Source organism: Chondrus crispus, genomic scaffold (assembly GCF_000350225.1).
Source record: "Chondrus crispus Stackhouse genomic scaffold, scaffold_74, whole genome shotgun sequence".
In the NCBI taxonomy this organism is placed as follows: Eukaryota; Rhodophyta; class Florideophyceae; order Gigartinales; family Gigartinaceae; genus Chondrus; species Chondrus crispus.
In genome coordinates, this window is record NW_005178676.1 from 159,200 (window position 1) to 182,049 (window position 22,850).

A 22,850-nucleotide genomic window follows, 5' to 3' on the forward strand; every position below is an offset into this window, starting at 1 on the left:
CGGCGGCCGTCGGGTCGTCGTCGTAGGAGGGGTCGTCGAAGGTGCGTGAGCTCCAGAGAGCGGCGTCGACAGACTCGGTAAAGAAGTTCATGATCTCGGCGAAAGAGCGGGAATTTGACGCTGAGTGCGACTGTGTGTCCAAGTGAACGGACTACGGAAAGCGAACCGGCGTGTGACCAATGCCGCCGATGTGTTGATGTACCCTTGGATACTGTACAGTTGCTCAGGTCCGTTTATGGCGTTTGAAATATAACTCAAAACGTATTTCGTTTTTCGCCGCAACGAGGTAAGACGGCCCGGCCCGCCTCTAGCTAGCTAGAAGTGTTTCAGCTGCCGTTCACCCCGAAGGCCGCGAAGCAGACATAGCCCCAATCCGAAATTGCCAACCCACCAATGTGCTGAGGCATCCTCTCTTCTATCTAAAACCTCCGCAGTCAAACACGAGCCAATCCTACTGCACGTAGTGCGGCATCCTGACATCAGAACAGCTGTTTGCCTCCCTCACAGAACGACGAGCGCAACGAGAAGACAAACTCGCCAACATGTTTGGACCTTCGCGCGGCCGCCCGACGCAACAACTGTAAGTCTCTGGTTTTTACTCTGGGAATCTACAACAGCCGGGAAGTTCGAATGGTTACCCTTAATGAGCTATCCAACTATGAGCCATTCTAGTTGGCCCTTGGAAAGGAGCGACTAACTTTATGACGGTTTTATTTTCTTCTCTGTGTCTCTTCTAACATAGGCGCATTTCGGAAAAGTATGCTTCGGTCGGAAAAATTGGTGAAGGTACATACGGTTTGGTATACAAGGCGCGCCATGTGCAGTCGTCTCCGGGCAGTGCTGTCGGAGACCCGAGCAGCAGAGCAGAATCGTTTGTTGCAGTGAAAAGGTTCAAGAGCTTCAAAAGTGGCGATGGCATTTCTCCAACAGCGATCCGAGAAATCAAACTCCTGCGCGAGCTGAAAAATCGCTACATCGTCGACTTGGTCGATGTCATGCTAGACGAAGCGGACAAGGCTTTGTACCTTGTTTTCGACTACGCTGAGCACGACCTTCTCGAAATGATCCGATGGCACCACAACCGCGCTTCACAGCCCATGCAGATGCCTACCGTCAAGAGTTTGTTGTGGCAAATTTTGCATGGCATGAACTACCTTCATAAGAATTGGATTATTCATCGTGACTTGAAACCTTCCAATATCCTTGTAACCGGTCAGGATAAGCCACCGAATGAGCGCGGATGCGTGAAAATCGCGGATTTCGGACTCGCTCGCTTGTTCCAAGCTCCGCTGCGCCCATTGACCGACGTCGATGCTGTAGTCGTTACTATCTGGTATCGAGCCCCAGAGCTATTATTGGGCGCAAAGCATTACACGAAAGCAATAGACTTATGGGCGATTGGGTGTATTTTCGCCGAACTCATTACCTCCAAACCACTCTTCCAAGGACAAGAAAAAGAACGCAAAGGTGATGACAGAAACCCATTCCAAGCTGACCAAATAGACAAAATATTCAGAATTCTCGGCAAGCCAACTCTAGAACAATGGCCTGGAGCAGCCGATTTACCGAACTGGACTCATGCCCAGTCCTGGCAAGCCTATCCGTGTGTTCTTCATGAACGAATTCGAGGCTTACCCAAGAATTCAGCAGGCTACGATCTTCTTTCGAAGCTGCTTGAGTACGACCCCAACAAGCGCATCACTGCGGAAAATGCACTGCGTCATCCTTTCTTCCAGGTAAGTTCATGATTCTTCACGAAATTGCTCGCCATGATTGTCATTCAGATGTTCCGGGTTTGCCATTTCTATGTTAATGGTACTCCCAATGTTACAGCAGCATTTGGGAATGTAGACTAACCATGGCTTCGTTGCCGTCATCGTCATTTCTTCCCATCCCCCGCGCGTTCAGGAGGAACCCCGACCGCAACGAGTGGCCTTCATAGATCCAAATGTTGACCCATACAAGTCTCGTCCGGTGACTCCACTAGACCCGAAGAAGGACATCGGCTGGGCCATGAGTGCCACAGCCTCAGGATCAAATGGTGCGGTGCCCTCATCCCATGAGCGTAGGAAAGTATCAAAAAGACGTGTTTAGATTAGAATTGTCAGAGGAGGCTTACCATTTTCCTGCTCCTTCTATGTCTTTTGCACTTGCCGTACCAGGGCAAACCCCAATGACGAGGTCTATTCCCCAGTCTGCTGCACCGTCACTGACTTCTGCACCACCTCCTTCCAAAAGAGCAAAAGTTGCAAAGTAGCGGACACCTGTAAATACCAAGGAGCAGAAAAGATGGAGAGGGGCCTCCGCATCCCGACTACACAGCAAGTTGTGAGCTTATGCGGTAATAATCTCAAGTAACTTGGTTGTGTTCAGCTACTGTGCTGGAGATCCGGGAAAGATAACTGCGTGTCTGTGCCATGGGTCGCTCGTTATCCACTTCTGCAGCAGTCAAGAAAGTGGCGAGTTGATCATAAGCCAGCAAATATTTCGCCACAACGACCAAATGACTCATCCACCTCGAGTTGCAGCCTCAGCAAATCACTGATCTGGTTAACATCATAGCCAATGGCACCTCGCTGTCTAGCCATGTCGCGCAAGCTCTGCATCTCTTTTTCAATGCATCTTAGACTAGAGTCAAGAATTTGAAGTGAATCAATGGATAGCTCTGAAGAACTTCTCAAACTAACCCGATCATCCACGGATGCTCTAATTTTGGCAATGGCTAAGGCCAATTCGATGTTTGAGGAAGCCTGGAAGCGCACATGCGCCAGCTTCTGAAGGACCTTGACATCAAAAGGTCTGTTTCCTTCATCCTGTAACAAATTTTGCAAGTTCTGCGCCGAGGGCCCCTGTGCAACGGCATGAATGGTTCTCTCGAAATTCAACAAGCCTTTATCAACTCCCATAGCCTTGCTTTTCTCTGAGGGAACGACTGACGACAAGACAGCTGATAAAGAGAAAGTGCCCAAGTACTGGGAACGACCATCGTCAGTATCCACACGTACGATCACCCGGATGCACTCCATGCTAGATACGCTATTGGCAACGATTGCTGATATTGGAGCACATGCCTTTAGCCATACAACGTCCCCTTCATGTACATGGTTCCTTTTTTCAAGGTCCCAGATCGCTGCCATGCATCGATCAAATTGAATGTTCAATTGAAGCGAAAAAGCAGATGAATGCGCTTCGTCAATACTCGTAGCCTGTTTTGACACAGCGACGCAAACTTGAATCAGGACGAAGCGGCTGGACTTATCTACCCCGGTCTGTGACTCGACAAGGTCTAAGAAACGCGCTGTGTTGAAGGGCGTGGGATTGCAGCCAACAAAAACGCGTGCTGACGGATCGCCCTGATCATTAACAGACGCGGTTTTATCCATATTGTCTCTCGGGTGTGACTCGCGTGCCTTGTTGAGGATGATGGCACTTTCGAGGCCTTCATGGAACTTTTTCGGGAAAGACGTTCTTGATCTCTGCCCAGCCACTTCTGCGAGTAGCGATCGAAGGTGATTAAGAATTTCAATCTTCTCTTCCTGTCGTTGAGCTGCATCAGTAACCCGTTCGACGCCAGCGCCTAGTCGCTTTTCCAAATTTCGACTCACCGCTGATGAGAAACGAGTCTCACTCTCTGGAACTGGGACCAGACTGTTTTGGGTCCGCAGCTGTGAAAAGTCCTTCTCAAAACAGTATGCACCGTTGTCGTTGCTTACCTGAAGTATGGAACCTCTCCATGGTGCGAAGAAGTGGCCGTGCGTTTCATCTTGTGCCGCCATATTGCATGATTCTGGAAACAGAATTGAAGCGCGGTTCGTCGACCCTTTCTGATAGAAAGCCATGCATATGGGCATGGACCAAACAGCCTCAGACACAGAAGACGTCATTACGAGCGTTTCGTCTGAGCACGTCAAATAAAGAGGGTTCTCCAGCTCTTTCTTAGATGGGCTCTTCCAGAGTATGTCACCTGAATTGCTATCAAAAGAGCGCAGACTTCCGTCACCTTCAGCGATGATTAAAGCACTTTGACGCAAACAAAGAAACGTTCTCTTCACAGAGGCAATGCTCTCCATCTCGAAGGTCTTAATCTCGTGGCAAAGACCGGAAGAATGGACGGTGTACAATTTGAGCAAGCCCGTCAAACCAACACGTTCGAACCGTCTAGCTACCACCGCCTCCGTATCGGCTTCGACCCGGCAAAGAAAAACCTCACCTTCAGTAGACGCAGCCTTTCCATCAGCAAAGGCGTTAAGTGCAATCTTGTCACTGTCGCCCTCCAATGCGACACCATTTGAATTTGTGTACAATACGTGAGGACCTCGAAGGACAATACCATCACAAGGGGAACTTAAGGAAGAGAACAGTTTGCGTAGTTTGATCCCATCTTCTTCGAAACGCAGCAAAGCTATCTTACTGCTTCCATCTTGCGTTAGCACAGCAACTAGAAGCCACGTATACTCGACAAAACTTGCTTCATCGATGGCATCATTAATTGCTATCACACGCCCCGGTCCGATAGATCCGCCAACAACGCAGTCTGAAACATATTGCCTCTCAAAGGCTTTCGATGTGATCGAATTATGAGGTGAAGCAGGACTCCAAACAGTTGCACAAACACAGCAGCAAGACGCTTTCCGCTTTGCTTTCCCCAACTGACGCTTCTGTGATCTCTGTGAAAGTTGGATCCTTGCGTACCAGGCTATTCTTTTTGAGGGAGACTGCCAGGGGCATTTTACGATACAGGAGGCGCTGGTCCCGCTCAAAACGACATTCATGTCGCAGCATGTCTAACGCTACGCAGTTCGCCCTCTGCGCAAACCGTTTTACAACTGCTGACGTTAGTGCAAGCGCTTAGCCAGTTCACGTCTATCATGCTCGGGCGGCCAGTATCCGAGCGGATATCGGCGACTTACAAAGGATACCACAGAGAAGAATATGATTACTGTTATTATTAATTTAAAAAAATCGGTATGGAGTCCCAAATCCACCGGAGGTGCAGTACGAGTTTGGAAGAATGGCACGATGGGCTACTGTTCAGTGTCTTGCCATGACATGGTAATCATACAAAAAACCTCCAAAAGGTAACACATAGCAAGAAAGTCAAGCAGCAAAGACTAGCTAGAGAGCCCTCAGGGATGTCTCGTCCAGCAGAGGAGAGCAAGGCGACTGTAGAACACTGCAGTTCACGTACGAATGCTTTATCAAGTGGCATCCGGCAATGATATTACAGGTCTTCAATTGTCGTCCTCTACATCCACAAGCTTGCCATTTTTATAATACCACACATTCCTTTCCCTCACAAATGTGGACATCTCAAGAAACGAGATTGGTGATCTTTGCTCTACTAGATTAGCACTTTCGCATAAAAGCATTAAAACAAACGTCGAGAAAGCTTCCTGTCAGAATTTTTGTGGTAACACACGCTCCGGCATTACATCGTTCTAACCAACGCAAAGTTCTTACCGAAATAAAATACGGGTTGTGTACGGCCCTGTCATCTGCTTCTCAATGATATCAACACCCCCCACAAATTTGTATTCTCTGCAAAACTCGAGAATCTCTTTCTTCCATACACGCCTGTCAAGTTCTGCCAGACTGGGGTGCGTCGTCTTCATGATGTAGCTGGGCAAGCGATAAGCATACGCGCTATATCTTGACCGGAGAAGATCTTCAGCCATCGGGGGTGAGCTCTGCGCCGTGTGAAACCGTCGGCAACATTTGCTGTATGGCCTTTCGCTTCCACACGCGCATTGCGCATCCGAATTGGGAAGCGAGTCTCGGGTGTTGGGATTCGGAAAATTATTCCCGAGGAAGCCCCCAAAACCGCCTTGGCCGTTCGCGGCTACAATGACACAACGGCGCTGTTTTGTCCTCTTCTGAAATTTTGGCTTTGCTTCACTTTTGGCCACACTCACAAGCTCCTTGCGCGAACGGAGTTGCAGGGCTGTGGGCGGCAAGAACGCAGATGTGATCATCATCAACGACCTGGTGCCCCGTTGCCTATTTAGCGGAAGAACATGCGCAGGGCGAATGGCAAATGGAGTGTGTGGTGCCGAGAGCACAGCGGATGTGCGATGGAGAACCTAAAGGCGGTCAGTTGAAGCTCGTTTGAAAAACTTTGAGATCATGAGGGTGATTGCTGTACAGTAATGCAGCAGATCCACTCTACAGAGCGATATCGCCTCAAACAGATGCAAAAATCGTGGTTTTGTTTTTCTTTCTTATATGCGCTGAGCACGCTTTTCCGTCACTTTAGAATATACAGTACCCAAGGGCACTCCTAAAAGCCCCGAGGTTCTTCTACAAAAGACCTTGAGCTCAAACTGGATCAGGCTGCGAAAATGCGCAAGCGTATTGAGCTGTCACTCTACTATTTCCATCAAAACGAAAGAAGATTTTCGCCCTCTAAATTCATTGTTGAGTCGAAGGACAAAGAATAGGCGCGGTTAGTCTCATTTATCGTAGTATTGTACGCTGTACACAACAAAATAGTCCTGCAAGGAAAGACAATTGGCGGAAAGAAAGCGCAAAGATAACGGAGCTGTCCTCAGCAATGACAACATCTCACAGTATACCGACTTTTCCCGTGGAGCAAACCCTAGAACCAGAAGATACTCCACACAAATCTGACACCGCTCAGACGTGAACTTGTTCCTTTACAGCCATCTGCACTGCCGCGATGATAGCATCATGCATATAGCCATTGGTAGCGACGATACCATCATCATTGTCCAACTTGCGCCCCAGGTTGAAGTTGAGAGGGCGCCCTCTTCCGTCGGTCACACGTCCGCCAGCCTCCTCGACGATAATGGCGGCTGGAGCGCTGTCCCAGACGTTCTCTACGTATCCGTCACGGGGGAATCTCAAAAAGATGCTTACGTCACCGCGGGCCATGCATCCATACTTCGCCTGAGAGTCCATGCGCACGGGAGGGGCGGTAACCTTCAAAATCTCGGCAACTCTTGCCGAAAGCTCGTGCGAAGAGTGACCTCTCTCCACTGACTCACAAAATTCTGTCCATGAAGGCTCGGCAACCTTGCTAACCACACACCGCTTTCCTCCAACTGTTGCAGTTGTCGATTTTGTGGATGTATCAACGTCTCCTTCCGCAAGCATCCACGTCCCCTCACCTTGTTCTGCATGGAATATACACCCGATATCTGAGCCTGTGTCGGGAGCCTCCATTCCTGTGAGCGGTAAATTGGGACATCCGAGAACGCCGACCCTCGCGACGCCACCGTCAATTAAACCAAGAGCAATGCAATATTGTCGCATAGCAATGAAACCCTTTGTTCCGTCGATGGGGTCAAGAATCCAGGTCCTGGCGCCATCGCCACCCTCGTGGTCGCAAAGGTCAATGATCTTTAGAAGGTGCGATTCATCCATGTCAGCGGCGTCACACACGGCTCGTAGCAAAGCAGGGTCTTTCCGCAAAGCTGGTGTAGACTCTTCAGCGATAAAACGGTCATTTGGAAAGCGTGAATGGAGATGAGACACGATGACTGCCTGCACAGCGAAGTCGGCAACAGTTACCGGAGAAGCGTCAGCTTTTGCAACAGCTTTGGAGCCGGAAAGGGCATGCTGTAGACGGCGAGCGAGTGCGGATGCTAATGCGACAGAGGTCACGGCTGCAGCGCGCTCAGCACTATACTTGGAGGCGGAAGGAGAGACCATAGTAGTTGAGAAGCGCTTGGAAGTATAGGATGGATGGAAAGGAGACGGGGGTATGGAGGAGTGGTTGGGAAGATAGCGGTTATAACGGACTGGGGCGATGGGTGAACGACGGGAACCGGGGCAGGATGGGGGTGACACGACGGGCCATGACGTTGGACAAAAATTCGAATGGAGTGGGCGAGAGCGGATGGAGAGAGCGAAACGGACCTGGTAGGCGAGTAAATTAGGAAAAAGGCCAGATGGAGGCATTGTGACAAGATGCAGGGAAGTTGGCGTGGGCGGTGATGGGCGCATCTGGGCAGACACGCAGGCCGTTAGGGGTGGAGGAGAAATAAATGCCCCACAGAGTGAATGGTTGTGGTGCAGACGGTCGGAAAAAAGGTACTGTGTCCATGGACTCTGCTAGAGACTTCGCAAATGTCTTCAGTGACGACTGTGACTGCTCATGAGTCGGAGGGGGTTAGACACACCCTAGATTCCAGAGACTTGCGCTGGTGTCGTGCGGCACAAATGTGTTCGAATTTGTGCGAAAGGAGGACATGGAACAAGAGGCATATACGTCGACATGATTGGCTATCAAGAAGGTACAGTACCTAAGGTACAAGGGTACTGTATCTTGCTGGGAAAGATCCTTGGCCCGCATCTCAAGTTTGAGAGAGAAAGTTGGAAAGTGTGCCCATGAGCTCATTTTCCACCGCTGTGCATCTACTGTACCTATGTACGTGTATCTGTATCTAATTCAGTGATTCTGGGACGAAGAAACAACCACTTCTCTCATACAGGCTCCCAGCTTTCACTAGTTGGAACGCAGCAAGTTTAGTTTAAAGCTGTTTGAACGACGCTACTAATCATGCTACTGCCTCACGATACAGTACTTCAGCCATTCTCAAGGGTTACATTGGGTTCATCCCCGGCGTCATCTCTACAATACTTTTTCAAAGCATCTCCACTTTTCCTACTCTGTAAGATCACTCATGAACAAGATTCGTATGTGCCGTCTTCCAACCAATCTTTTTCAGCAATTCGCGGTACTTTCTACGTTTGCCCTCCATCCTCTTCTGCGCCGTTTCACTTTCGAGAACAGCATCGAACTGTATCGCAAATAAGACTACTTCATGAAAAATCAATTTTATCGATTCTATTCTGCAGATTGCATTCCTTATGCATTGTTCGTGGTTTTGTAGATACCTTCGATGTCGTAGTAACCCTACATTCAACTGTAAATTCATGAGCATGGCTTCTGGCGAAAGCATACTTGAGAGAGGGCAAATAGCCCTTTCCTTCCTATTGATCTCTGGCCAGAATCCGCACCTTCACACAGCGGCCTTCTGTTTGATAGCTGCCTGAACAGCCTCGATGATTGTGTCATGCATGACACCATTTGTAGCAACAATACCATCATCATTGTCCATGTATCTCCCCTTGCTAAAGTCGAGAGGTTGGCCACGGCCATCCGTGACACGCCCGCCGGCCTCTTCTACTACAATCACAGCGGGGGCACTGTCATATACTTTCTCGACATACCCCTCACGGGGGAATCTCAAGAAGATGCTCACGTCACCTCGAGCAATGCATCCATACTTAGCTTGAGAGTCCAAACGGTACGGGGCTCCATTCATGTTCAGAATTTCAGCAATCTTCGTAGAGAGCGAATGTGACGAGTGACGAGCCTCGAATGACTCACAGAAGTCAGCCTTTGAAGGATCAGTGACGTCGGAGACATTGCAACGCTTGCCCTTGAGAACGACACTGGGATCAACTGAAGATGTATCGATATCCTTCTCAGCGATCATGTATGCCCCTTGACCTTGTTCAGCATGGAAGATAGATCCGAGCTGCGAACCGACATCGGCAACAATTCCAGAAACGGGCAAATTAGGGCATCCCAGAACTCCGACCCTCATGACGCCACCCTCCATCAGACCAAGGGCGATACAGTAATGACGCATCTTCACAAAGCCCCTTGTACCATCATTGGGATCAAGTATCCAGGTCCTGGAGTCATCCGCGCCTGTGAAATCACAGAGGTCGATAATTTTGACAAGAGCTTCCTCATCCATACCTGTGGCGTCACAAACGGCTCGGAACAAGGCCATGTCTTTGCGCAAGTCCAGCACAAACTCTTCAGCAATGAAGTTGTCCTCGGGGAACTGTTCATGGAGACGGGAGACGATGAGAGCCTGGACGGCGAAGTCTGCGACAGTCACCGGAGAAGCATCGTCTTTGATGACGACTAGAGCCTCATCGAAATTCTCTTGTAATTTTCTGGAGAGAGTAGACGTCATACCAACAGCTGAGACAGCAGCAGCACGCTCGGCAGCATATTTCGAAGCAGAGGCCGACACAGTGGTCCTAGAAAATTTCTTGGGTGAAGAAAAAGAAATCAAGTCCTTGGAAGCCCTTTGGTTGTACCGAAGTGGGACGACTGGTGATCCAGGGAACGATGAGATTAAAGATCCTGAGGATGATGTGCCACAGACAGTTGATGCTAACTGGGGGCGACCAGAAAGCAGGGAGAACGGGGCTTGAAAAGCAAAGATGTTCATTGATGAGCACAGAGGTATTTTGAAACGAAATGAGGGGAAGAATATGGTAGCGATTGTCTGTCTATCTAATCGGGGGCAGGGCAGTGAGGAGACTTTGTCCCCTCTTTTATCCTCTTCTGATCTTGCCTTCCTTGCATCTCGCAGACAAGTTAACACGAGGGAAGCATCAACGCAGGGTTCTTGTAAACTATGGCCAATACGAGCTGCGCATAGGAAAGTGAGAACCGCGCGGAGGGCCACATAGACAGTTTGCATTTATCGTCTAGGGCATTACCATGCGTCCGGATGAGAGGACTATCGTGATCCTATGATAAAGTGGGTGGAAAATTGGCGGAATGTGCATATGCGTCAAAATGATTTACTTTCGAGTAGCTTCTCTGACCATCGGATGTTTGTTTGGTGTGGTAGGGTTCCACACAGCTCACGGCGATGTTCTACTGGTGGCCTAGATATCAGTCAGGTTGTGTTAGGTATTGATAAAGAGATGGTTATTGATGACCACTTGAATGGCTAGGCCAACTAGGTTTTGCGGACAGGACGAGGATACGGCATTCATCGAAACTGTTTCCAACCGCAAACTATGAGAGAAGAATGGTGCACACAAGAGAGAGGGAACTGCTCGTATTGCGTTAGGCACAGAAAAAGAGGACGATGGAAAGCTGGGCATGAGGGAGAGGAGGGCCAAGGCTGACATCAACAAAATTCAGATGTCGGGCCGAGCAGAGCCATGATGTAGGTTTCTCGCATCTATGTGGGCTCTATTTTGCATCTTCTTTGCGTCGCTCGACGCTCTACACGCTCCATCCGTTTTGAGTCCAATTGTTGGATACGAGCTGCTCTTCTGTTGATGAAATGCGATTGGCGGCACCAAGAATGCGTCTCTATCTCAGCTGCTCTGGATGCATATGCCTTTTCATACCACCTGCTCTCGCTCGTTCTTGTCCCTCAGTCACACTTGATGGCTCCTCTTTGTTCTGGGAGAAAAATCTGGGCGCAACACAAGAGAAGCCAGCCATCTGTGCTGCAGAACTTTACATACTGTACCAAGGGTAACGGTACCCAAGGGTAAAGTTTACTGTAGGGTTGCTCGATGCGCGCAAGCGTTGCGTGAGCTGTGCAATCACATCACGCAGCGGCCCTCCGCATCTGCCTGCTACTGTACCCTTCGAAGGGTACATACTGTACTGCATTGCTATTGATTTACTGTACACGAGCAACTGCAGTACAGTATTGTACGTACCACGTATTTATTTACAGAACTTTTCTGGATTTCAATTGGCTACAGCAGCACTGACCATTCCGCTCGAATCTGCTTGGTTGGTTCTTTGTGTCAGTTTCGATACTTTCTGCCAGTCAACAACAACACGTGGCGTTTTGTACACCTGCGTGGGACACCTGTACAGCGTGAACAACAACGGGATGACGACTGCTACACGTGTACAACGATGGATGGACACCGCTTCCAACGGATCGGTGCTAAGCTGACGTGGACAGACGTCGACACTAGACACCGATGCACCCGCTGGTGACCGAAACCGTCACTTTTTTGGGATTTCCAGCAGGAAGCCATGCCAAATGCAAAAGTGGAGAGAGAGAGCCCTCTCTCAAATCCCCGACACCGAATCCCGTCGTTCCGCTTCTACTGTGACAGATCTCCGCCATTTATCACATCTGCGTCCAGATCTGCGTCCAGGTCTGCGTCCAGGTCTACGAGACTCATCGTCGTTCCACAACAAGCCATCCCTTTTTTATACCCTTGACTTTGACTGACGGCCCATCACTGCCGCGGAGTTCGTGATGGAATTGTCTCTTGCGCGCCCAGTTATGGCTCTAGCCACTTCGGCGGAAGCCTTCGGCCCACGCATGAACGCGCCATTGGAAACTTTCCGCTCCGCGTTGAAAGCAGCAGCGGAAATTGAGAGTGCGTCTCCACGTACTAGGGTATTAGCTCAGTCTCTGGAAGATCATCTGGATGCATTGGATGAGCAAGCCTCCGCCGTGACACAATCTGATATCCTATACAATCAACTATCCCTTTTATCCATCGCTGCGGATGCTCTTGCGTGGGTTTTTGGAGGAAACCCTAGTGAATGTGTGGACGATGCCAGGGAAAGAGCCGCCAAAGAGCTCCCCATTCTCAGACAGAGAAATCATCCCAGTCAAACCGCCTTCGCTGATAGCGTCGAGAACTTTCTTGATAAGATCAAGCTGTATGTCGAATCCAATGTACCTGGCCCCCTGGTATACGCTGATGGCGCCCCGACAGCTCGCACACCAACTACTTCCCCAACGGCTGCAACGGGTCCCACCGGGGGTCACGTCCGCAGCGCTACGCCGTCCCAGTCATCCACTGCACCGATTGACGCGGCTCTCGCAAATGCCACCATCACGAGCACACGCACTATCGAAACATCTAGTTCCCCAGTTTCAGCAAACGAGGACTCCTATGGGGGAGAAGACACGTACGCCACCGCATTCAAAGCATTGATTGATGGGCCCCTTGCAGCGTTTGTCATCGCTTCCAATAATCTGGGCGGCGAGGTCCAGAAACAGGCCGCCGCATTTACCAAAGCGTGGCAGGAAGAGCACAAGTTTCTGCAAGTGGCCGTTAAGACACCGAAACCGGACGATATCCAAAATTTCCTCGCCCCAATCGCAACCGCGATGGGTGAAGTGGCAGCTGTAGTCGAAGAAGTTGATCCTCGTGGACCTCTTGCGCCCCACTGCAATGCACTGGGGGAGTCCGTTGCGGCTCTCGGCTGGGTGGCCGTAGACGAGAAGGCAACATCTTATGTAGGCGATATGGCCGGTGCCGGTCAGTTTTTTATTGACAAAGTGAAAATGGGTGCCAAGAAGACTGACAAGCCAAATGCTCACAGGGATTGGGCAAATAGTCTGCAGACTTTGTTTGCGGAGCTGAAGGCCTATGTCAAGGAATACCACACCCAGAAGCTAGTTTGGAACCCTCCAAGAGCGGTGAGAGCAGCACTTAACCCTCTCGCCTGCGCCGAGGATGACATTGAGGACGCGGGGTCTGACTATGTGACTGCTTTCCAAGTAATCATCGATGGACCCCTATCCGCTTTTGTTGAGGCTTCAAACAAAATAGGGGGCGAGATTGCGGAGCAAGCAACAGCTTTTGCTGCTGCATGGAAGGCAGAAGCCGAGTTTCTAGCAAAAGCATACAAAACACCGAAGCCGGATGATTTCCAGGACATGCTGACTCCTATTGCCTCAAAAATGGGTGAGGTATCCGCTGTGGCAAACAAGGTGGATCCCCGGGGTTCTCTGGCACAACATTGCAACGCGGTGGGAGAGTCAGTAGCTGCCCTCGGTTGGGTGGCTGTAGATGAGAAGGCCACATCCTACGTTGGTGACATGGCCGGTGCCGGTCAGTTTTTCATGGACAAAGTGAAAATGGGAGCGAAGAAGACTCAGAATCCAGATGTGCACCGCGAATGGGCTAAGGCATTGGAAACTGTGTTTGTAGATCTAAAGGCTTACGTTAAGGAGCATCACACACAAAAGTTGGTATGGAATCCGCCTAGGGTCACCGGATCGTCAAAGAGAGCGCCACCTGCGCAAGGAGATGATAGTGCTTCTACTGGCATTGACTACGTTTCGGCTTTCAAAGCATTGCTCAGTGGGCCTCTTGCGACTTTCGTCAAACTATCCGAGGTAATCGGAGGAGACGTTTCAAATCAGGCAAAGGCGTTTGCAAGCGCGTGGGAGGCAGAAGCCCAATTCCTCGAAAAAGCTATCACAATGCCTAAGCCAGACGATATTCAAGACTTGCTCGCTCCTATTGCGACGAAAATGGGGGAGGTTGGTTCCATTGTCGAAAAAGGGGATCCCCGCGGCCCGACAGCGCATCATTGCAATGCTGTTGCAGAGTCAGTTGCCGCACTTGGATGGGTAGCGGTTGATGAAAAAGCCACAAGCTTCGTGGGAGATATGGCGGGGGCTGGCCAATTCTTCCTTGACAAGGTCAAAATGGGCGCGAAGGGTTCTGGAAATCCAGAGGCGCACCGCAATTGGGCGAAGGCCCTAGAGGTTCTGTTTTCTGAACTGAAAACATATGTGAAGGAGTATCACACCCAAAAGCTAGTATGGAATCCCCCAAAGGCGATCACGCCTAAGACGAAGTCCGCGGTTGTGGATGAAGTTGGTAAGAGTAATTCAAGCCCTGATTATGTCACAGCTTTCAAAGAGATAGTAGAAGGTTCTTTATCGAGATTTGTAGCGGCCTCAAAGACGATTGGTTCAGAAGTCTTTGAGCAAGCCGAGCATTTTGCTGGCGCATGGAATGCTGAGTCAGACTTTCTAGAAAAAGCAATCGCCATGCCTAAACCTGACGATATTCAAGGCATGCTAGCCCCGATCGCCTCAAAAATGGGTCGTGTTGGCGAAGTTGTAGAGAAAACAGACCCCCATGGGCCATTGGTACATCATTGCAACGCTGTGGCAGAATCAGTAGCTGCACTTGGATGGGTTGCGGTAGATGAAAAGGCGACAAGCTTTGTCGGAGACATGGCTGGAGCTGGGCAGTTCTTTCTGGACAAGGTGAAGATGGGAGCGAGGAAAAGTGAGAACCCGGATGCTCATCGGGAATGGGCCTCTTCTCTAGAAATACTTTTCGCTGACTTGAAAGCTTATGTGAAGCAGTATCATACGCAGAAACTCGAGTGGAACTGCAAGAAACCGTAGGATACCTACCCGTTTCAAACAAGGTTCCGTGGCATTCTAATTGTCGAATATGCTACGCTCTCGCTCAAGTGCATTCTGATAAGGCTTCCTCTAAGTGCTTCAGCATGAAACTGCCGATGCCTGACAAGGTATAATGTTGATACAGAAGTCTCATACGCCTGGGTCAAAGTTTCCCAGCCCTTACGTAAGATAATCGCGACCTGGTCGTGTCTAATTTGTTGTCGCTTTGTCTTGTCACGATAAACTTAATTACTACAAACCGCAAATGTGGGCAGATTGGAGGCCCCCTCCGGTTCTGGGATATTGCCCATGTTTGCGTACAACCTTGCAAGTTTATTCTCTAATTCCGCAGTCTGAATGAAAGCGGACCAAAGACACTATCGTCCTCTCACTGTTACAGGTGATAGTGTATCTATCCAAGGTGTTGCGGCGGGAAGCTAAAGGGAACCACAGTTGTGAACTCACGCCATCATATAAAGGACTTCTTCGTCTTCGTACACCAATTCTTCAATAGGCCAGGCGGCTCTCCCAGCATACTTCCCATTGCAATCGCGAACAAGTCTAGCATTTATAGGCGCAAACACGGCCTGAGAACGAATTGATTTGTTAGGTCTGGTAGATTTTCACTTTAGGGCATTGGGGTGAGCTTCAGATCGCATGATATCCGGACATGAGCTGAAACCCCGAACACCGAAATGAAGAAGAAAAAATATAGGGTAGCCCATGATCAAGCATGCGATTGCAGTGAATATACTGTACCAACTTGTCGATACAATTCCTCTCTTGAAATGTGGTGAATCGGATAAGCAGTCTGAGCTGGCCTTTTGACCAGCCAGCACGTCAACTACTGACTCACTTGTTGCCGAGACGGACATTCAATGACCCCAGTTAGTTTGCTAAACGACTTGAGACCGACAAAGCGCGAGACGAATCGCAATGCCTTGAAATTTAGTCTTCAAATACGAGGGGGGCAGCGACCTTGTCAGCGACATATTCCTCGACCGCGCGTAAAAAATCTGTTACGGCGTCTGCATATGCAGCGTGGCTCGGATGGTGCATTTCTCGCAGCTTCACAAGCTTCGCTTTCGCCTTTTCACTGGCGTCTTCGACACATTCTTGCGGACTTTCGGTAGATACCCAAACCAAAGCATCAGCGGTGGTTGACAAAAGGCACAGTTGGTGATACAAGACATCAGTTTCTTGAAGTGCGGACGAGAGCTCGTCGAGGGAGTCAAGATGGTCTTCCAGAGGAGGCACAAGTGATCGGGTGCGAGGCGAGGCAGTTTCGATCTCGCAGGCCGCTTTCACAACCGCGCGGAATGTTTGGACAGGAATTTTCATTCGCTCTCCAAAGGCCTCCGCTGTTTTGCATAGCTGCTCCGCCGGAACTTCCAGAGCTTTTTCCATAATGCGAAGAAAAAAGCAAATCGAAATCAACCTCAGCCTGCTCAATTATTAAGTTTGAATGGATGAATAGCACGAACGCTTGTGATGGCAGGTCTGGGTGTCCGTCCCGCGCTTTCGATGCTGTGTGTCATGTGATTGTTGCGACCTCGGTCAGACGAACTGAACGGATGACCTCATCTTTTGTAACGTCAGAGTGGGACAAAATAGAGTTCACTTTCAGCCGTTGGCTTCAGGGCCGAGTTTTGAAATTGGTCAACAGAGCGCAGATCACAAGAGGTTGGCCAAGATCTTGTTGCTGTTTGCACGAATAGACGTCAGAAAGGAATGCCAATGAAATCGCTTAAAAACGGAAAATTGAGGTGGAAAAATTCTTGGAGAACTCCCCATTACGAAGCATCAACGCTACCCTTTGCAGTAGCGTTGACGCATCTGGATTGGTTGTTAGAAAGCCGTGCGACGTGCCTTACTAATCTGTTCTATCTCTGTACAGTACACGTTGCTACGGCGCATCCTGAAAAAAATCACAGGGGGCCCAGCTTTGTAGATACTGTACTCTGAAATACTGTATATGACCAGCAAAATACCGACGTCCGGTATTTGTGTTTACTGACTCGACGTCCGAGCCATGTAGGTGCGTGCAGCTGCTCAAATATTTCTGGGGTTTGTGTTCGTAGTCCGACCTTCGCTGGTCGAAGCCAACCCGACACTTATGTACTTTCGAAGGGAGGGTGCACGGTAAAAAAAATCTAAAAAAACCGTGACGTGGAAGATAACGGAGGGAGGTGCGCGGAGATGCCACTGTGAAACTTGTGCAGTCTTATCTCTTGTACATCATTTCACCATCAGAGTCCTGAACATTTTATGTTCATATTCAAATACCTGTCTCGTAAACAGTCTGTGTTCATATTTGAATACCTCTCTCGTGCGCAGTTGCTTCGTAATTATTTCACTACGTTTTGTTTTTGTTCAGCGGTCGTTAACAGACCCTTGTCTATCTTTAGTTGCCTATGAGTACAGTGCAACTCTTACCTTGATCAGAGAGTCATCTGGTTACCAACTGCTACCTTGCTCCACAGTTCAACTAAACTAATTCTGTTGTTAAACCGTTCTCCTCGTAGTTATGGGCCCCACGCCCGGTTCGGTTTCGCTACCAAATCGACCCCGCTACTCCTGGGACATTAAAAATGTGCCCTGGACCGATGGAAAAGGCCATCAAGAAGAATACAGTGATTCTGTTTCTCTGTGGAACGCCTTTCATGATATGTTATCGGACTCGAACTCAAACAAGATACCAATCAGTCTACGGGGGATAATGCCACAATACCAACTTTACGGCAGAGCTCGTGACCTCTGCAAAGGAGTTCCTGATTCCGTTATTAAGTCTGAAGATGGCGCCGAAGCCATTTTCAAGGCTATTTGAAAACGAGATGCGCTGACTGTTGTTAGCGAAGTGTATGAAAACTTTATCACCGTCCTCAACACCAGGCGAGGTCCGACGGAGACATTCATAATTATGAGTCTCGTTTTGATGGGTAAATATCCAAGTTTAATGCGAGTTCGACGACTACAAAGCTACCTGACGCACTCACAGCATTTATGCTACTGGTAAATTCTGCTTTAGATTTAAGCCAACGTGTTTCTATACTTGCTGCTACTTGCTGCAGCTTCTCCAACTGAAGAAACTATTTCAGAAAATGCTACAACAGATCAATTCCTGGATGCAGTTTCCTATTCAACTGTTGCCTCCGTTTTGAGACAGTTTGAACAAACGAGATCCTCTGATATAGCGTCATCTAGTACTACGATATCTGCCTTGAGTGCTACGAATGGTAACAAAAATGCATTCAAAAATGTATTCAACCGCACGACGACAGGAAAGCAGCGAATTTTACCTGAGCAGCTTGCTGACTTAAAAAGCAAGTCAAAGTTTCGTGAATGCCAGAGGTTTGGCCACTGGAAATCTGACCACAACTCAGATGGTTCCCTCAAGCCTGGCATAAAGTCGTCCTATGAATCTGCACACCCCGAGAAGACCCAAAACAAAAAGACTGTTACATTCAACATGGTGCAGCTCGGCTGCAGTTCAGATTATATGTCGGATTTTTGTTGGACCACTTCTCGACGATGGCGCACCATACAGTGATATGAGTATGGACGAATTTAAACTTTTGCAACCCATGATTGCTCGACTGGAAAGGAAAGCTTCAAAGGCTACCAGATGAAATACAGCAATTCCCATTATGGCAGTACGGGACTGTTCAGTATTCGAGTGAATCAAGGCGTATTCTTGGCTCAGTGGTTTTACAAGCTGAAACTGATCAGAAAAGTGCTGTTTTCATAAGACACCTCATCATTCAAGGCTCTTCCCAATGGATAGTTGATCGAAACATGACGAAGTACTGCGATATACTTCATAGAGGACAAAACAAAATTGTGCTTCCGCAGTCGACGGACACAATCTCCCTCTATGATGTCGCTTTCCACTTTCACATGCCATATAGCATTTTTCTACATGAAAAAAGAACAGTTCCCAGTCTATGCCCAACAAAATATTCTGTGCAACAGCTACAGTTACAGATAGTTCTGAAACCCGCCCTTGGGGTGAGGTCAAAAAGGTTATTGACAAGGTTCATACTCATGTATGTGAACATTCCAATTTTTCAGATATCAAGGTGCTGCTCGAGCGTAACGGCCTTTGGAATCAAGAGTCAAAAAAATACCTTGTTCGAATTTTAGAAAGGTGCACTACTTGTGCAACAACCTCCAAACCAGCTGCTGCTCGCAAAGTCTCGCTCAGTACTATCAGCCACGAGTTCAATGACGTTGTTTGCATCGATCACTTTCACCTGGACGACCACCGCGTATTTCACATAATGGATTCAGTAGCTCGCTATTCTGTCGGTGATTCCGTACCTGATATGTCCATGACGTCAGCTATTCAAGCCCTGGAAACGCAATGGGTCTCACAGTTTTGGGTACCAAAAGCTATCGTTTTTGACCCAGCGTTCAAAAAATCTCAATTTGCAGATTTCCTGATTAAGCATGACATTGAGGCTCATCCAACACCACCACGTCGATATAACAGAAACGTTATAAAATCTAAGCACAAGATCATTCGTGATATATATCTACGACTGAAACACTAAATTCCAGACTGCTCTGTTGAACATCAAAAATTAGTTATTCAACAAGCATTACGTGTGTCGAATGATCTCCATGGCACTGATGTTTGCTCAGCTCACGAGTTGGCAAAAGGATACACAAAGCCGATTTCTGCCGGTGCATTCCCAGCTAGCATTCCTACCGATATATTGGATGCCCATGATAAACTAATAGCCAAGCGCAAACTGACAAACATTCTGTGGTCTAAATCACTGACTGAGATTCCGATTAATATTGGCGACCTCGTTCAAGTATATATCAAACTTCAACATGAGAAGAGAGGAAAATGGTCAACACCACGTACTGTTCTCTCGATCGACAGAGCTTTCGGGACAGTAACAGTGCCCGGTAAAAATGGGCGTACAGTCTCTGCTGCAGTTGAAGATATACGAGCCGCTATCAAGGAGAATTCTTTTGCTTCAACTATTCAAGAGGCAATCGATACCATAACTGTAAGCGTCGAAGAGTCCATTGAGGACATAACTGCTGTCCAAAATGATGGTGACTCGGAAACAATTCCGCTTATTGATGCAAGCAACGAATGTGACCAATACGATGATGGTCATGATGATACACTTTCTGCGACCCCAGTTGTTGGTGACTCTGTAGAAATTTTTTGGCCACTTGATGAAACGTTCTATCCCGGAACAATTGCATCAACTGGTCAAGACCAGATGCATCGCGTTGATTTCAATGATGGTGAGCACGAAATACTCGATTTGAAAAACGAGACCTGGAGATATACTTCTGAACACTCTGTATCTGCCCACACTGCCACGATTGCCAACAACGAGCTAAAAAGCACGGAGCAAGAGACACTGATTGCCTACGAAAAACTGTTTGGGCAACAAGATTTTATGCGACATCATGCACAAGGTCTGCCGTATTTTCCTCTCACAAATGCCTTCTTGAAAGAAGAGAATTTTTCAAGAAGACAACGAAACTTGTTCATGTATCCGATATACCGAAGAATGCAAACATAATAACTAATCATGTTATTTACAAGGTTAAGACAAACGATGACGGAACGAAAAAGATGAAGGCTCGAATTGCACCCTATGGAGACAAAGATAAAGAGAAGCACAACCTCAAAACCGATTCTGCAACATGCGCTCCATTGGGTATTCGCATACTGCTTTCATTTCATGCATTTTCAAGTGATGTCTGGCGAAAATTGATTTTACAGGCGCTTTCCTCCAAACTGGGGAAGCAAAACGCGACGTTTATGTTGTACCCCTCAAAGAAAGTAATAACCGTTCTCACTACTGGCTGCTACTGACTGCAGCCTAGGGCTCGGTCAACGCAAATGCTAAATGGCAGGAGCAAAGTGATGTGTTTCTCAAGTCTTTGGGATTCCTGCAGCTCATATACGTTCCACAACTGTTCTATATTTGTGATAAAGATGGTCTCTAAGTTATAGCTGTTAAGATTGTAGAAGACATTCTCTTTTTGGGACACAAACACAAAGTTGAGAAGACCGTCCGAAATATTGAAGCCAAAAATAAACCAGGAACTGTCTTCTACGGCCCTGGAAGTTTCTTGTTCTATGGTCTGCAGATTATACAAGATGAAGATTTTTCTTTCACCATACATGCGAACGATAAGCTTAACGCTCTAGAGTCGTACCCCATTGACAGAAACCAAAGGAAGCAGCATACCGACCAACTCAACGCCATTGAAAATAGTACATTTCGATCAGTTAACAGCTCCATTGGCTGGTTGGGAATTGCAGCATCAACGTTCTGTGCCTTCTATGCCAGTTTCCTGCACCAGAAAGCCCCTACGCCTACAGTAGGTGATCTTGTCACTCAGATTAATTCGCTTCGATTGCTTAAGAAATTGGGCACGACCATCAAGTATAAGAGGCTTGTTGATCACAAAAAATATGAGCTTTCAGTCGAGTTGTTTTCCGACGCCAGTCGAAGTGCAGATTACGGGCAGGTTGGATACGTTCCGGTTTGCTAGTCGGCCGGTTCAACCTTGGTTCCATTTTTCATACCCTGTCATGGTCTTCACAGAAATCCAAAAGGCCCGCCAAGTCCATTGGAGCAGCTGAGACTCTTGCTGCAGGTGAGGCTATATATGAAGGCAAGGTCCTGTGTAAGGCGATCAGCGCTTGGCTCGACATGAAGATCGATCTTAATATTGTGGTCGATTCTAAGGATTTGTTTACAACCCTATCTACCTGTCGTAACTCCATCGACAGATCTATTCGTGGAGATGTGAATGTAATCCGGTATGAATTTGAGACTCATCAGATCAACCGCATGCTCTGGGTTCCTGGAAAAGTCAACTTAGCTGACCCTCTCACCAAAGCCAGCAGTCCTTTGAATCAGGCTCTACAGCTCACTATGTTTTCAAGTCAAATATCTATCGACCAGAATGAAGCTCTAGCTCGACAGTCAAACCAGTTCACTGGTTGAGGCCCCCTCAAAGAGAAGAGGAGGAATGTGAAACTTGTGCAGTCTTATCTCTTGTACATCATTTCACCATCAGAGTCTTGAACATTTTATGTTCATATTCAAATACCTGTCTCGTGAACAGTCTGTGTTCATATTTGAATACCTCTCTCGTGCGCAGTTGCTTCGTAATTATTTCACTGCGTTTTGTTTTTGTTCAGCTGTCGTTAACAGACCCTTGTATATCGTTAATTGCCTATGAGTATAGTGCAACTCTTACTTTGATCAGAGAGTCATCTGGTTACCAACTGCTACCTTGCTCCACAGTTCAACTAAACTAATTCTGTTGTTAAACCGTTCTCCTCGTAGCCACAGCAGCTCCACGGTCATATCTAATTGGTGGGCATGTAGAGCTTGGGATTCACACTACGAGGACTCTCTTTTCGAGCGACTTTATCCCGTAAAATCCATTGTACGATGGGCGTATTGTCCAATTGTGTTGCCATAAAATCGTTAAGGGCCTTGTTTGCGTGTGCTTTTGTGAATGCACCCGCCATATTGGTATTTCCTTGCACTAGACCGACTTCAGATATTTCGAAATAATGATATGCTTCCCTGACAGCAGCCACATCGATCATTAGACGCCTTTCCGTTGTACTTGAGCTTTTGGTGATTACATCGAAAAGCTGTTTGGAGTCTGTGAACATTTTGAGTGGTATTTTCCTGCCAAACAAGACTTGCAAGTCATGACGAATCATATATACACCATCAAATCCGTCACTAAATGCATAAACTTCTGCTCCTAGTATCGATCGAACCACACGTTTCGACTTTCTGCTTGAGTATTCGAGGATATGAGCTTCATTATTTTTGTCACATAGCAGAATAGTGAACCCAATCTGAGACGTATAGTCACGATTGGTACCGAATGATGCCTCCGCATACACTCGTATGTGCA

At 48.0% G+C, this 22,850-nt stretch overlaps 5 protein-coding genes; 2 read left to right on the forward strand and 3 right to left on the reverse strand.

The window, feature by feature from the left end:
- Nucleotides 1-386: 386 nt before the first annotated feature.
- Nucleotides 387-2,468, forward strand: CHC_T00008742001 (Cyclin-dependent kinase E-1, CDKE-1). XM_005711062.1 is given in 6 exon segments: nucleotides 387-542; nucleotides 543-580; nucleotides 743-1,736; nucleotides 1,909-2,041; nucleotides 2,163-2,245; nucleotides 2,454-2,468. 5 exon segments carry the CDS (start codon nucleotides 543-545, stop codon nucleotides 2,466-2,468), a joined length of 1,263 nt encoding a protein of 420 aa, XP_005711119.1. The 5' UTR covers nucleotides 387-542.
- On the reverse strand, nucleotides 2,469-4,772 carry CHC_T00007459001 (hypothetical protein). Its single transcript, XM_005711063.1, has one exon. The coding sequence runs from the start codon at nucleotides 4,770-4,772 to the stop codon at nucleotides 2,469-2,471; it is 2,304 nt and encodes a 767-aa protein (XP_005711120.1).
- A 1,645-nt stretch (nucleotides 4,773-6,417) lies between these two features.
- On the reverse strand, nucleotides 6,418-7,671 carry CHC_T00008808001 (3'(2'),5'-bisphosphate nucleotidase SAL1). XM_005711064.1 is given in 2 exon segments: nucleotides 6,418-6,633; nucleotides 6,634-7,671. The coding sequence occupies 1 exon segment, from the start codon at nucleotides 7,669-7,671 to the stop codon at nucleotides 6,634-6,636; it is 1,038 nt and encodes a 345-aa protein (XP_005711121.1). The 3' UTR covers nucleotides 6,418-6,633.
- Nucleotides 7,672-8,783: 1,112 nt separating this feature from the next.
- Nucleotides 8,784-10,217, reverse strand: CHC_T00008454001 (3'(2'),5'-bisphosphate nucleotidase SAL2, Rhodoplastic). XM_005711065.1 is given in 2 exon segments: nucleotides 8,784-8,984; nucleotides 8,985-10,217. 1 exon segment carries the CDS (start codon nucleotides 10,215-10,217, stop codon nucleotides 8,985-8,987), a length of 1,233 nt encoding a protein of 410 aa, XP_005711122.1. The 3' UTR covers nucleotides 8,784-8,984.
- A 1,797-nt stretch (nucleotides 10,218-12,014) lies between these two features.
- On the forward strand, nucleotides 12,015-15,183 carry CHC_T00007460001 (hypothetical protein). XM_005711066.1 is given in 2 exon segments: nucleotides 12,015-14,924; nucleotides 14,925-15,183. The coding sequence occupies 1 exon segment, from the start codon at nucleotides 12,015-12,017 to the stop codon at nucleotides 14,922-14,924; it is 2,910 nt and encodes a 969-aa protein (XP_005711123.1). The 3' UTR covers nucleotides 14,925-15,183.
- Nucleotides 15,184-22,850: the final 7,667 nt, after the last annotated feature.